Raw genomic sequence first — 14,757 nt, 5'->3', positions numbered from 1 at the left:
AAAGTTTCTCAGTTAAAGCTGTGTCCAGGCTCTCACACTGTGATATGCCAGGTAAACTGTCAAACTAGCACGAAAACCCTAAACTTTCCAAAGAGAATGTGAGTGAAAAACTACCAAAGAGCCTCTAGGGTTGCTCTCACAGACGGAACCTTGGTACAACACATTTGGTTGAATCAATTCTAAACAATTCAGAGCAGTTCAGCTATACAGACCTTGTGACAGAAACACATCTTCCACATGACTTGATCTGAAATAGTTGGGACTAAAATGATCTGTTTTTTCCGAGCAAAAAGAAAGCATCACCATTAAGTATTTTATCACACAAACACACACAAAAGTCCCACTCCCAGTCACATCCCCTTAAATAGCAAGTGCTTTTGAGAAGGTAGCCATCTTCAGAGCACTGCACAGGGAGCTTGACAAGACCTGTGAGTACTGGCACTATTCATCTTTGGCTAAATGTGTTAGTGAGCAGACTAGAAGCCTTAAATAATACGTAGAAGTGAAGCTCCCCTTTGTTGCAGCGACTAGGTGACATGAGGGGCATGTGTGAATTTGTGTGGCATATCGAGAAGCAAGTCCTTTACATTTATGACTGTTTGAGGGGGACAGTAATGAATGACACTCCCTTCTAATAACACAGAGGAGACACCGGCTGCGACTGCTCCACCGTCCCTAAACACTGCAATGAAATGAAGATCATGTGGAGAATACATGAAACTCTTATAGAGGTGTGCATGTCCTATTTACACAATGAATTTTGGAAAGGTACACACACAGTGATAATCACACCTTGGGTTCTTTGACACCCAAGTATACATTTCCACACAGATTTTAACATCCCTGGTATGCCATCAAATAAAACAGGACTATGTTTAGCCATGTACATTTGCGGGATGTATAAGACTCGACTCTCCACTCACATGTAATCCGCTTTTTCTTTTTTTAACTTTCAAACAGATTGATTATGTTTTACCTTGAAGTGAAAAGCCTAAATAAGTCGCTTTTTTCTGCCGTTCCAAAGGCCAACCTGTGTCTGTGTTTTGAGTCCAGCATCAAGGTTATGAAATGCTAAGGTAAGTGCTCAAATTCCAATGCACTTTCACTATATTCATGAGAGGATAATAAGCATTTATGCTTGCATAAAATTTGCCCAATATGCAAACTGCAGATTTATTTAAAATGAATAATTCACTGGCTAGTGATGTAAGAGGATGTGATTTCTGACATTTGTTACATGTGTTGTGCACCTTTTTTGAGCCAGCGAAACCCTCAGACTCCAGGAAGAAATAAGCGAAAGGCATCAGCACGAAGAGACAGAGGTTGGAGAAGAGCGACACAAGGTTCCACAAGCCTATGGAAACACATGAAAAATAGTTTTTTTCAAGAAACCTCATTCAGATACATAAGTTACAGAAGGTATCAGATGAAAGAAGTCGTTTTATATATTTAAACTCTATACAATCAATGTATAGTTTAATCATTGTTAATTATTAAGTATGTGAAGGTGTTGCTCAGAAGTTGACTTTTTGTTCTCTGTCCTCAAACCTTTAAGCAAACAGTAGCCTGCACCAATATTAAATTCTGATGCCCCCTGCTGATCATAAATGAAATTGCTCATTATATTCCCACTGCAAAACCTTGGAACTACTTCTACACCAGGCTCTAATTATATACATATAATACAATAACTTTATTGCAGAAAGTCAAATGTGACAGATTTATGAAACACAGCTATTTTAGTGAATGAGTATCTCTAGAAACATCACCAGTAACACTGAAAACTGTTAATGTTGTGCATGTGCATTCGTCAATGACCACAATTTGATCGTGAAACAAATGTCAAGAACGTAAACAGAATTAATCCCATATGAGAACAGTGCGGGCAACCTCTTCCAGCACCTAATAGGGCACTGTTTGTGTGGGCGGGGGCTGACACTGACCGTGGATGAGGGATCCGTTGAGCCATTGGATGTAGTAGTTTTTGGGGAGGGAGAGGAGGATCTCATTACTGATTATAGAAAAGGGCAGCAGGAGCACTGCCCCTCCAGACACTGCCAAGGTAAAAGTACACAGGTACATGCTAATGAGGGGGAGAGAGATAGGGAGAGAGGGGAGGGAGACATGCAGCCAGCCAGACAAACAGACAGAAAAGAGCAGGTGAGAAACAGGAAAAGTTATTAATATGCCAAGAAGTAATTAACATCAGTTGTACTACAAAGCAGCTGATTTTCAGCTTTGTGTCTAGGGTCTAAGGTGTCTAAGTTTGTATGCAATAGTGTCCAAATTTGTTAATGTATCAAGCAGATTTTCTCTAATTATTACATAAAAGTAGGGGTGGCAGATTAGCATTACAAAAAACTAAAAAATTGTTTAAACAGAGCCAAACAAAATCAAGTTGCATTAAGTGACTCACGATATTCTGTTAACAACTGCGTCTTCGTCTTCCTGTTCATCTGTTGACATGAGACACCGGTATTAGTACAACATCTAAATATCTGCTAATGTACAAAGACTCTGTTAACAGACCCACATCAAAGCTAGCACATTAAAACAACCTTTTTTCTTTTTTAGAAGTGGGTTTTGAGTTCTCACCACTTTTTCTCTTGTAACGAGTGATGATACAGTAAGACACGATGTAAAGCACTGCAAACAGGAGGAAGCAGATCTGAAGAGGGGGAAAAAAAAGAAAACCAATTACAAGAACTTAAGAATGCGGTATAAATAAATATATAAACATACATTATGTACACAATACATTTTCATTTTTAGAATACTAAAACTTATTAATAAATATTTTTATTATTCAAAATAATAAATAATATTAACTTATCAGTAAAACAGCTAGACCCTGGAATTAAGACGACTGGTACTCTACTTAAGAAATAACCTGTGGTCATTATTTTAGATGGCCTATTTAAAAACAAATCTAGCAATGTGTAAAGGGCATATTTAAATCTCATTTCACTGTATTCTAACTCAGCATACTTATGACCTGTTACATAACTGAGCCTACTGTGTTCTGAACAAAGGATGCAGGTCTATTTTAAGAGGACAGTTTAATGGTTGTACATATCTGGATGCCTTTCGTAAAAGTAGTCTTACACCTAGAAGAGCTCAAACCTCCAGGACAAACTGGCATTACCAGATAGTTTACTGTATGTCATTTAACAGGCTATTCATCACATGGGAGGATCATTTGTTTAAATTATTGCACTTCAGCACAGAAACTTGAGTGTTTTCACTAGTTAAAAAAGGCTTTGGATGTTGAAGCTGTGAAATAACCACAAGCAAGAAAATCATGCAAGATTTGTATTTCCAGAGCAATTTTGCTTTGATCGCGGTCAGCACTGTTCTGATCACAGTGAGGTGCGTTCTTATTCATCAACCTAAATTGAGTTAAATTTTTGCTTGAACTAGCTAGTTATGACTATGAACACTCCTCATCACTCTCAACCGACATATCAAAATCTCTCATAGATTACGACAAGTAAACGTACTGATTGGATAATCAGTGGATAATCGCTAGACGTTATTTTTTGTTTATAATGGGTTGAAAACCTAGCTGCAAACATAACTAATGGGGTAGATAGCCAGCTACCTACCTGGTGTACCGATAACTAGTTAGTTAGGTGTTTAGCTAGTTAGTTACTAACGTAACGTTAGTCTATGTAATGTTAATCCATAGAGCTAGATAGCTACCTAAATTAATCAAAGAGTTAGCTAGCTAGTTTAACGGTTCTAAATTGAAAAACGTGTCGCTAGCTAGGCTAGCTCCCTAACATGCACCCAATGACTTCAGCTACTCAAGCTATCCTATTAGAGCAATAACGCTAGCTAGCTAGCCGGATTTATAATGTGCGGTAAAGCGATAAACGACATTATACTTAATCACATTATCTAGCTGATGTCTCTGTGTAACTGCACAATACCCCGAACGCGAAATTACTACTGCATCTAGCTATTAATAAACAAGATAGGTTAAAACACACAACTAGCTAGCTTCAGTTAGCTAGGTTAGCTATCTTGTTATCGCCCAGCTAGTTGGCTAACACTGTATGGTATTTTACTTACAATGTACTCTCGAACTTGGCTGTGGAAATTCTGCTCTCTGATCGTGACATCGTCTTCTTCCATTCTTCATATTGCAGATGCACATCACTTTCTCATAAAGTTCGCAACGACACTCCACTAGGGAAAATTGCTGAGCTCCAAGTAAACACTTCTCACCTCTAGGTGATCGGCCCCTTTCTTCTGAGTGGTCGCGCGATATTAGATACAGCCAAAACAAAACAAGGACAAGCTGCGTCATCATTCTACTACCCGATGGAGTCGTAAATGAAATGTAAATGTAAATGTAGTTTATACTATGTTTTTTGTTTTGTTTTTTGTTTGTTTGTTTGTTTGTTGGGGGGGGGGGGGGGTAAATCTTTTGTCCATTTCAGTTTTGCCAAGACAATTACTGTGACACTTAAATTTAAGATCGTTTTCTTTTGTTGTGTTAATTTGCTTGGTCGTTTTTATTATGCATTATTTAAAAGTATTTCTTTGATTACTTGTAGCAAATCCAACCAGCATATCTTATTATGAATTTATTAATGATGGCATTGACCTCTCCAGCGTAAAGTAAGCTTTTGGGGAAATCGTGTGACAAGAGTATTTACCATGCCATGGGTCCAGGAACCTACAAGAGCAGAATCATTTTCCAACTGAATGGGCCTGGGCCTTGATGGAGATGGAAATAACCTCTCTTCCAACAGAATTGTCACTCACACAGAAAGCTGAGGCTTCAGGTTTTCTGTTAGATGGGGCAGAGATACACCTTCAGCAAGCCTCTGGTTCCACATAGTCCATAGCTGTGGAAAGGGTGACATTTGTGGCAAGAGGCTGGTTGCCACTGTCTTACTATTCTATCACTTTAGAGCGAGACCACATGGCTTTGATGATGGTAACGGAAGCCTGCTACTACCCTGTACTATGTTAAAGCATAGCCTGCAGAAAAGTACATGTTCTCCCTGGCTCAGCAAAGCTTGATTATTATGTATTAGTTTAAAATCTGGGTTTTTAGGGTGTTCAGTCTAGGGTGTTTAATTTCTCCCCCCTTCTCTTTATTTTCTGTCATTGTTATGTTTATAAAACAGGAAGTAGTTTTTTGTTCTGTTTTTTTTTTTTGTTTTGCATTTTTGTTTGTTTTTTTTTGCTCAGTGCACCAACATATACACATTAGAAAATACCAAAATATAAATATAAATACCACAATAGAAAATACCAAAGAATAATGTCACTAATAATATTGAAGACTTGTTGCTATATTGGCTTTTTAAAGAGGACTTTGTTCTATGCTGCATGTTAATGTCACACAGTTATATTACAAAACTAACATTCTCCTAGTTTACGCCTACCAGTGCAACCAACTGAACACTCCATTTGCAGTTTTTTCCAGACCCAAATTTTGTAGTATAGGCTACTTGGGCCATTTAGCTGCTGGTTGATCATCTTTCTTATTTTCTGTTTTCATCGCCATTTCATAGATGTAGACAGACAAAATCAAACCACAAAAGGAAGCTTGTTTCTCTATTTAGGTACCAGGATGCTAAAATAACGGGAAGCTGTGTTAATATCTTAAGAGAGATATTAAAAACTATCCAGTAGTTAGTGCCAATGTCTGAAGGTGATGTTCATGGAACAACAATCTCCAAGTCATTCCCCATAAATGTCAGTTCTGGGAGGGAGCAAACACACATGTTGTTACACAAAAACTGCTAATTGTCATATAGAAAAGATGCTACACATACTCAAATAAACACACTTAATTAAAAGTACATGTTTACTTTGAAAGTAACACACTTCTGTAATACTAGTGATCCCGGACTGAGCACAGTTCAGAGTTATCCATTAAAGTGCAATTTAAAGATGCACTTTGGCTACTATTGAGCCAAACTCCTTAAGATTACTGCTGTTAACAAAGACTGAAATGTTGATGCTATGTGCATGGGGCACATATCACCCAATGTGAACATTGTGAACATTGTCCACAGATTTCCAGTAAGCAAACAATACTGTGAACATTACAGAAGTACAAATTGCCACGGTACAAAGTTCTTGTTTGTTTTGGAAGTAACACTGATCATCACAATCTGAGCAGAATCTAGTATTACCCCTTAAAAGACTTTAAAGAGACACTTTGACTATTATCAAGCCAAACTTCTTATGAATACTGCTGTTAACAAAGGCAGAAATGTTGAAGACAGTCATCGTGCCACAGTTGGCTTTGCTGCTATGTGCATGGAGTACACAGGCACAGGATTTCATGTCACCCAGTGTGAACATTGTTGCAGAACTGGCCAAAGTAAAGAATATGGAAGAAAGACTTAAAACATCAGAAGCAATGTTGCAGAACCAGAATAACTTAGTGACTCAACTAAACTCCAGAGTGGAAGGCTTGGAGACAGAGAATAAAGGTAAAAGTCAATATGACTTTCAGTCTGCTTTACTTTGACATTTTACTTTGATTGATCAGTAGTTTTAAAAGAGACAAAGCCAAAATCATGTTTAACAAAATGATGCTTTTTCTCTGCTCAAAGTTGTTCTTTTCTTGTCTCAAATATTGAAAGCAACTGATGGGAGGTAATAGTAGCTCTCAGTGATTTGAGTGATTTGAATTTTTACTTTTAAATAAATTTCAAATCCAGAGATGACTTTCAAATCTGTTGTATTTCAATAAAAGTTCTTGATAAAAATAAAACTATAAAAACTAGAATGAAAGGTTGTGTTCCCTAAAGTGAGCAATACATAATTGTTGTTCTGGTAATGTGTGAAGCAATTATTTTTGTCCAAACAGCTCTGCAAGCAACGGTCTTAATATCACAGGATAAGGTGGAATCACTGCAGAAAGAGAATGAAGGTGAATTAGACAATAGTTGTATACGTCACTCATGAAAAGTTATGTGAAGGTTATGAATCTAAATGTATTCTACCAGTTCTAACAGGTCAGACAGAGATAAAGAAAGAAAGATAAAATCTGGAATAAATCTGGTTAATGTGTTGCCATATTCAGAACCATGGAAAATGAAGTTAACGATGTGTACTTGCATCTTTATTGACATGGTAAAGAGTTTAGTACATTTGCTAAAGTAATATATATAAATATACAAATATACAGCCTTATTGATTAGAAGAATGATCTTTATCCAAAAATGGTGCTTCAGAAGCAAATTCAAAGAAAAAAACATCTTCAAATACCATTTGGAGATGTTTTTCTTTAGGAGGCAACACAGGAACTACAATGCTTGCAAATCATTTGATATTTCAAAAAAATTAATGGCTACATGTATAAATGATTGTTTTAAACAGCTGTGAAGATGTTGGCCAAAACATCACAGGATATGGTTGAATCTTTACATAAGGAGAATGAAGGTGAATCATATGTCATTGACATAAATAGTCACAGCTGTCAGTTACATTCTTCAAACCTTGTAATGCTGCCATTTAACAAAAACGGATTCATTATTGTTTGTTTCCAGCCAGAAAGGTGGCATTTTCTGCATCACTTTTAGAATATGCAAGTGGACATAATGGCCCTTTCAACAGTGTGACATCTCCAATGATCTACAAAAACGTCTTTACTAACTTTGGAAATGGTTATGATTCAAGCACAGGTATACTCTATATTATGTTTACTTTTATGTGATATATTGCTTATGCCATCACACACTGTGTGTGAGTATGGTCCAAAACAGTCAACAGAAATAATGCTTTTCTGTTCATAATCTGTAAACTAATTCCTCAGTGTCTATTTCTTTTTCAGGAATTTTTACTGCACCAGTAAAAGGAGTGTACTATTTCAGATTTTATGCTCATTGTCATGTTGGCAACAAAATGGCTGTCAGTCTTTACAAAAATGGTGCCATGCAATGCTCAGTGTTTTCTTGGAAGCCTACCAACACCAATGGCAATGCAAGCAATGGTATTGTTCTTACTCTAGAGAAAGGAGATCAGATCTTCACAAAGCTTTGGGACAAGACTTGGGTTTATGATGATCCTGCAAGCTACACAAGTTTTGGGGGATTTCTACTTTTCCCCTTGTGAATGTTTGCTAAAATAACCTGTATCAAGCATATACTAGCAAAGTACTGCTAGTTCATCGCAAGTTCATATTTTCCATAGAATATGTTTGCTGATGGCCATCAAAGCAACGTTTGCTTTTTCTAATGAAAACCATCCAGAGAACTCTCTGTAATTGTTGGTAACGTTGATAATAAAGATGTGAAAAACAATATTAGAGACCATGAAAGAATATGTTTATTGTTCACTCAAATTTCTCTGGTCAGTCAGTCACACTTTGTACATTCATATTGTGTGCCCCAAACAAGGTCAAACAAAAATTATATTTTAGTAGTTTTGCTTGCACACCATAAGAAAAAAGATAGCTACAGACTATCAGACACCACAGGCAAAACTGTACAAATATGTATTCTCTCAGTGTACAGTTTTAAAGTCTTCCTTGACCAAGATAATGCACCTAAAATGTTTCACTGCATTAAATCTGGATCTACCAGGCCAGATATAAAATGATAAAAATAGTGCAAAGTAAAATTTTATACAGCATTTCACAACAGCCATTGTCACAAAGCCACTTTAAACATGTCCGAGTCCTAACCCCAGTGAGCAAGCCAAGGGTGACAGTGGCAAGGAAAAATTCCCTAGAGCATGAGGAAGAAACCTTGGGCAGAGCCAAGACTCAAAAGGAGGACCCATCCTCCTCTAGTCAACAACAGACACCACAATAATGCTGGGCAAAAAAAATTATAATTCTTCCCAGACTAAAACAGTGGACCTTATAGTATATTTTCTGCCAAATTCAAATCTGTGTTTAAATGTTTCTATCATGTTTGTATAACCACCCGAGTGCTACAGGGCAAAGAGCAGGATGCACAGACGCCCTCAGTGTGGACAGACATTTATTGATGATACACAAACAGTAAACATAGTGGCACTCATGTAGAACGTGCAGGGTGAGCACCAATAGCATCTAACATCGACACAACAACCAGGATCATAAACAGAAACGAAGACCGACAAAGAGGTGCACACCAACAGGGGTTTAAATACATACATAAAGACAAATCATGTGTAGGTGTGTGCTGACAGAGGTTACAGACAAGACAATTAATCCCACTGCATGCAGCAGGCCATACCGCATAAACAGTGACAGTTTGGGTCACTATACTATAAGGTCATTTTCATTTTCTCTTTACCATTTGCAAAGCTAGCAGAGGGCAGCTGTAGCTCAGTGGTTAAGGTGCTTGACTTGCAATTGGAAGGTTGCTGGTTCAAGCATTGCTGCTGCTAAGTAGCCACTGCTGGGGCCCCTGAGCATGGCCCTTATTGCTCAAGTTGTATTCAGTCACAATTGTAAGTAGCTTTGTATAAAAGCCTCAGGCAAATGGTTTTTAAGTGTGTAAATTTGACATATATTACTTATTCATAAATAAAGCTGTTATTGCGCTTAAAATGTGTACGAATGTACTTCTAAATGTACAATATATGGGTTTTGCCTAAATTTGGCCTCAGGAACATCCCTCTTCAGTGTTCAGGAGCAGAGGGATCAAATTTCCATTATACCATTATACCCTGTATAATGACATATGAGATTACTGGAATCAAAAACAAAAATCACAGTTGACAAATTCACTGACAAGTAATTAAATAATTTGAGTCTTATTGATTATTATTAATTATTATAAATATTAATTAATTTGGAGTTTCACTGATTATTATTAATTATAATAATTGTTAATTAATTTTGAGTCTTATTGATTATTATTATTATTATTATTTATTTTTTATATTAACTTCTGCTAGCACTTTCTTTAACCATACATACTAATCCAGTATTCAACACACAGCCATAATAATTAATGAAGATGTTAGGTGGAATGGTAGGAACAGTATAACACTCAACCCTTAATGTGTAAGGACATGTAGCATTTTATTTTTTGGAGGGGGAGGTCTGCAATGTCTGCAGCACTTTGGAATATTATCTGGACCTGTAGCTTTAGACATTTTCAAGTACTTACATCTGGACTTAATAGCTGCACTCTGGCTTATCCTCAAGTAAATCTTTTCATCATTATATGTTTTGGTGCTGTCGTGACATCTTCTGAAGGGTCCATCGACTGAGTTGATTAGGCTCAACCTGAGCCAGGAGGCTGTAGCTGTTTTAACACTTTAATAAATTGTCACTCACAGTTGATAAAGTTAATTTGGGCACCACCCTGATTAACAGGGAAACTATTAATTTGGACTAATTTACTAATCATTAATAATTTAGTCTTAACTCATGTAAGTCTCCAGATCGATAACGTGATTGTCATGGTACATGTAGTTCATAATTGTTGGTGTCCTCATGTTTCATTTGTTAATGGCTGAAGGCGTCATTTATTCTTCTTGTATTTCTATTGGGTGATTCCAGTCATATGATTAGACTTCATCGTTCAGTACAGCCATATCGCAGACAGCATACAGGAAGCAACTTGTGCATCAAAGCAGTTCTTTATCAATTGCAATCCTTTCATGTTGATCCTTGGAGAAGCTTTGCCGTGAGTTATATTGTCTATTTATGTTATCTAATATCATTTTCTAAATAATTATTTTGTGATTATAATGTGCTCTGCAAACTGCTTACCTTTACCACTATACTGTTAACCCATCCTTTATTTCAGTGAACAATTGTCAGTTTGTATTGCTTAAACCATTGCAATGTGTTTTGTTTTGCATACTGTAGTACAAGATGTATTAGAAAAGGATACATTTATATTTGTTATTTCAGTTTCACAAAGAAAAAAAAACACTGGAAGCTTACATTGTTGTTATATAGCAATGTTCTCAAACTCAAGGACACTTTACAAGCACTCACCTGACAAGAAGCAGCAGCCAATTTGCACATGACATACTCTCAATCAGAATAGGACAGAACACTGACCCCCACAGGACATACATGTACATAGGGAGTATCCAATCAAACTAACAGCCATGTTTTTTGGACTGTGGGAGGAAACCAGAAACCCCCCCTCCAAGGAAACCCACACAAAGAGAACATGGAAACTTCACCCAGATAGGGACTTGAACTCAAGATCCTAGTACTAAGAAGCAAACATGCTAACCACCAAGATGTTGACTTAATCCAACACACACAGAGGGGACAGAATAGTGATTATTTTACATCTATAAAAATTGGACCATCTGTCACTTTTGGCCCCTCCTAGCATTCTTGTCATGGTTACCCTGTCTTTTGTATATGTTTTCTCTGCCCTTTATTTGTAGCACCTGTGTCTTGTTAAAATCTTATTAGTACATGTATTTATAACCTGTCTTGTTCCTTGTTTGCTTTTCTTTTCATTGTGTTAAATCCTTATCACTGTTTGTGTGATTCCTAGCCTCATGTTTTCTTGTTTGTTATTGCTAGTGTTGGTTATTTGTTATTATCGTTGCTTGTGTCTGTTATAGCCTGCTTCCTCTTTTTTCATCTTGTTTTGTTTCTTTTTTGATTATCATTCCCGATCTCTTCGCATTGGTTCTATGACCCTGGACTGTTCCAATGATTACAATTTTGGATTATCCCCAAATAAATCTGGCTCTTCTCCATACGTGCATCCGCCTCCTAACCGCTCATCATTACATCAACATTCTTGATTCACAGACTTAATAACTGTGTGCATAAAATGTACAAAATGTTCATAAAAATAATTGATTCTACTAATGACCAGAGGTGCTGAGACTTCTACAATCGCTAAACTTTTTTATGGTTTTGTTGCTCAGTATCATGGCACCAGAGGGGTCCTGGTTCCTTTCTATTGCCCTGGGGTGAGAATGCTACATTCTTGCCTTTGGGACAAAAATTTGGTGGAAATTTGGTGGAAAAGATGGTGGAAATTTTGAAACACTAATAGCTGTGGGCAGAGAGGAGCAGGCACACACGTTTCCATACGAACACAGTTGGTATCATTACCCTTATGAAAAGGATAGAACAAATTAGAAGAGTTGAAATCTGATTCTTTATTTACTTATTAAGATCTGAGCATTCTCTTAGCCTACACAGGCATGGAGACCCATAGCGCTTACCTGGGGTCTCATCACAAAAACTGTCTGAAAGTGAAACTGCCTGCAGTGTTTTTCACAAGGGACGAGATGCCCTTGTACTAGCAGCACCAGGGGATTTGCAGTAGAAACAGCCAGCATTTTGTCCCAGCAGAACAACCACATACCAGAGTTTTGCTCTCTTGCTGTGCCCTTAGATGGCTGTTTGTTCTGTTATGTGGTGCTATCATGAGGTGGATGTATTCGCTAAGAACAGAGAGATTAATTAGTTTAAAATCCAGAATCAGAGGCTAGGGTCGTATAACGAGGCAAATCAGAAACAGATAAATGACCAACGTGAATTCTAGAAATAACCAAAGGAGTTTTTCTTTGCCACTGGGTAAAGAGGCCTCACAATCCGCAGGTGATACAAATGAGAAAGTAAAAACCAAAACAAGGAGCAGAACAGGAATGGAGGAAATGAAACACTGACATGAGACAGGGATTCTGTTATACCGATAAGACTGAGGTGCTATTGCATGGACCCAAAGTTGCAAGAAGAATTTATCTAATATTCTACTAAATTTTGTTGGCTTTTCAGTAACACCCAAAACTGTTTGGGTGTTAGTATTGACTCCGATCTCTGATCTGATGCTTACATATTTAATGTTACTAAAACTTCCTTTTTCCATTTATATAATATTGCTAAACTGAGACTTTCCTCATCAAATGCAGAAAAATTGGTCCACACTTTTATCTAATCAAGATTGGATTATTGTAGTGGTCTTCTAACTGTGTGCTCTAAAAAGTTGCTAAATAAATCATACAGAATGCAGCAAGGGTTAGAAAATTCAGTCACATTATTGCTATTCTTTCAGCTCTGCAATGGCTTTCCAGTTAAATTTGGATAAAATCTAAAATTCTCTTTTTTATAGATATAAAGTGCTAAACAAATTTATTGCATACTATAAACCACCTTGCCTACTGAGCTCTCAAAATACAGGGTTTCTCTTGGTCCCCTAGAATTTGTAAGAATTTGTACCTCCAGGGGTAGATCTTATTCCTATAAAGCCCCTCCATTATGGAAAAGCCTTCCAAGTTTAATCCAGGACTCGGACACACTTCCAATTTTTACATCTAGTCTAAAGACTCAAGCTTTACTCAAGCTTTTAGTTCTTCTGTATATAGAGGTGCAGAGGCTGGGGTCCCTAGTTGTAGAGTTTTCTGGTAATCTGAGATATTAATGCTGTCATCCAGCCACTTTGTGTGGTTATTCAGGTTTGTGACAATTACATGGGTGGAATGCAATGTCTCAGATTGCTCTCAGGATTGTGGTCACCCTCTGGTCCCCTTTTTTAGTTATGCTGCTAGATAAAACTGCCGGAGTACATGCTAATCACTGGAATGTCTACTGTATATGGAATGGTCATGTGGTGTTAATCTTTACAGATCTAATGTACATCTTTCTGTTTTATTTTGCATTCCATTGCAGAGATGATGCCAACATTAGACTAGACCTGTTCATCTGCAACAAAGCATTTTAAGAAAATGACTGGGTCCCATCTGTAGATGAACGGATACTGCCTGTAGATTATCTGATACTTCGATTTCCATTTCTCAAAAATGGCATACTCCAGACCCATTGGAGTAACTAAGGCTCCACATCTACACTCAAGTGGCTACTTCGACTAAAAATAGCTAAATAAAGTATGGACTGGAAGGACTGGTTACTATCTGGGCAATCCAAAGGAGGATTGGTTCCCTCTTGAGTGCTGGTCCTCCCAAGGTTTATTTAATCCTGCCCAGGGAAGTTTTTTTTTGCAACGGTCACCTTCAGCTTGCTCATTAGGGATCTTGACCATACATTTGTTAGCTATTTGTAAGCAGTGAAGAAATTCGCTTACTGCACCTTTCTAGGACCTGGAATGTTCCACTATGGACTAAGGGTTAAAAGTAGACAAACATTTTGATAGATCTTTTTTTTTTAAAAGACCCCCCCTCCATTATTATTACATCTAAAACAGGTGCTGAGTTATTACATACAGGTCCCAAGTATATATTTCTAGAAACATGTTTGGTTGTAGCAACAAAATAAAAGGTACAGGCATAGTTTAAGGCAAACTGCATCCCAGGATGTAGGACCCTCTATAGCACTTTGAGTCTAAACAGAAAATAATTTTACTTCTTAAAAATGTTAATTAAAATGACAAACTATAAACCATTAGGCAATTAAAGGATCAACAAACTAGAGGCCAAACCAAAAATTTAGTCTGTAAAAACACTATTTTGGAGATTAGCAGTTACATAAAATATTTCCCACCAAGGCAAGTCATGCTTTGATTAAGTTTATGTACCTCAGCTCAGCAGAATGGTCAGTGCTATAACACTTCAAGACATCTGCAAGATATGTTGGAAATAGGCCATTAAGAGCTATAAAGAACAAGAGTTTGTAGCTAATGCAGAATGTTTCTTATTCAGCCTCCATAAACTAAATAAGACCAGGGTGATCTTCTGACTTCCTATTCCTGTTTAAGGGTGTGAGTGCTGCTTTCTGAACTGCCCGAAGCTTACACCACAGTATTCATGTTCCAGGTTCTCATGTCATGTAGGGTTAATATGTTTCTTAAATCACATGCAGGGTTAGTGACAGTAGGCCTAGAGTAAGGGTTACACCAGACA

The 14,757-nt window shown here is 37.2% G+C and overlaps 2 protein-coding genes across 4 annotated transcripts in view; one reads left to right on the top strand and one right to left on the bottom strand.

Moving 5' to 3' along the window:
• lmbr1 (limb development membrane protein 1) overlaps positions 1-4,269 on the bottom strand; it is a 29,184-nt gene extending 24,915 nt beyond the window's left edge. For 2 of the 3 annotated variants that reach the window (XM_027022337.3, XM_081703282.1), the window contains exons 1-5: positions 4,075-4,268; positions 2,596-2,668; positions 2,417-2,456; positions 1,944-2,083; positions 1,251-1,354 (exon numbers count right to left, since the gene is read on the bottom strand). In XM_027022337.3, coding sequence (XP_026878138.2) covers positions 1,251-1,354; positions 1,944-2,083; positions 2,417-2,456; positions 2,596-2,668; positions 4,075-4,137 — 420 coding nt within the window. In that variant the 5' untranslated portion in view covers positions 4,138-4,268. Of the gene's footprint in view, positions 1-1,250; positions 1,355-1,943; positions 2,084-2,416; positions 2,457-2,595; positions 2,669-4,074 lie in introns of all 3 variants that reach the window. The other variant, XM_081703283.1, reaches the window with a different exon arrangement.
• A 1,891-nt stretch (positions 4,270-6,160) lies between these two features.
• On the top strand, positions 6,161-8,276 carry LOC113585046 (cerebellin-1-like). Its single transcript, XM_081703477.1, has 5 exons — positions 6,161-6,461; positions 6,842-6,904; positions 7,354-7,416; positions 7,524-7,658; positions 7,808-8,276. Exons 1-5 carry the CDS (start codon positions 6,239-6,241, stop codon positions 8,086-8,088), a joined length of 765 nt encoding a protein of 254 aa, XP_081559603.1. The 5' UTR covers positions 6,161-6,238; the 3' UTR covers positions 8,089-8,276.
• The last annotated feature ends 6,481 nt before the right edge of the window (positions 8,277-14,757 follow it).

Source organism: Electrophorus electricus, chromosome 20, assembly GCF_041902795.1.
Source record: "Electrophorus electricus isolate QZ-2024a chromosome 20, ASM4190279v1, whole genome shotgun sequence".
In the NCBI taxonomy this organism is placed as follows: Eukaryota; Metazoa; Chordata; class Actinopteri; order Gymnotiformes; family Gymnotidae; genus Electrophorus; species Electrophorus electricus.
This window is presented reverse-complemented; position numbering and strand designations above follow the sequence as displayed.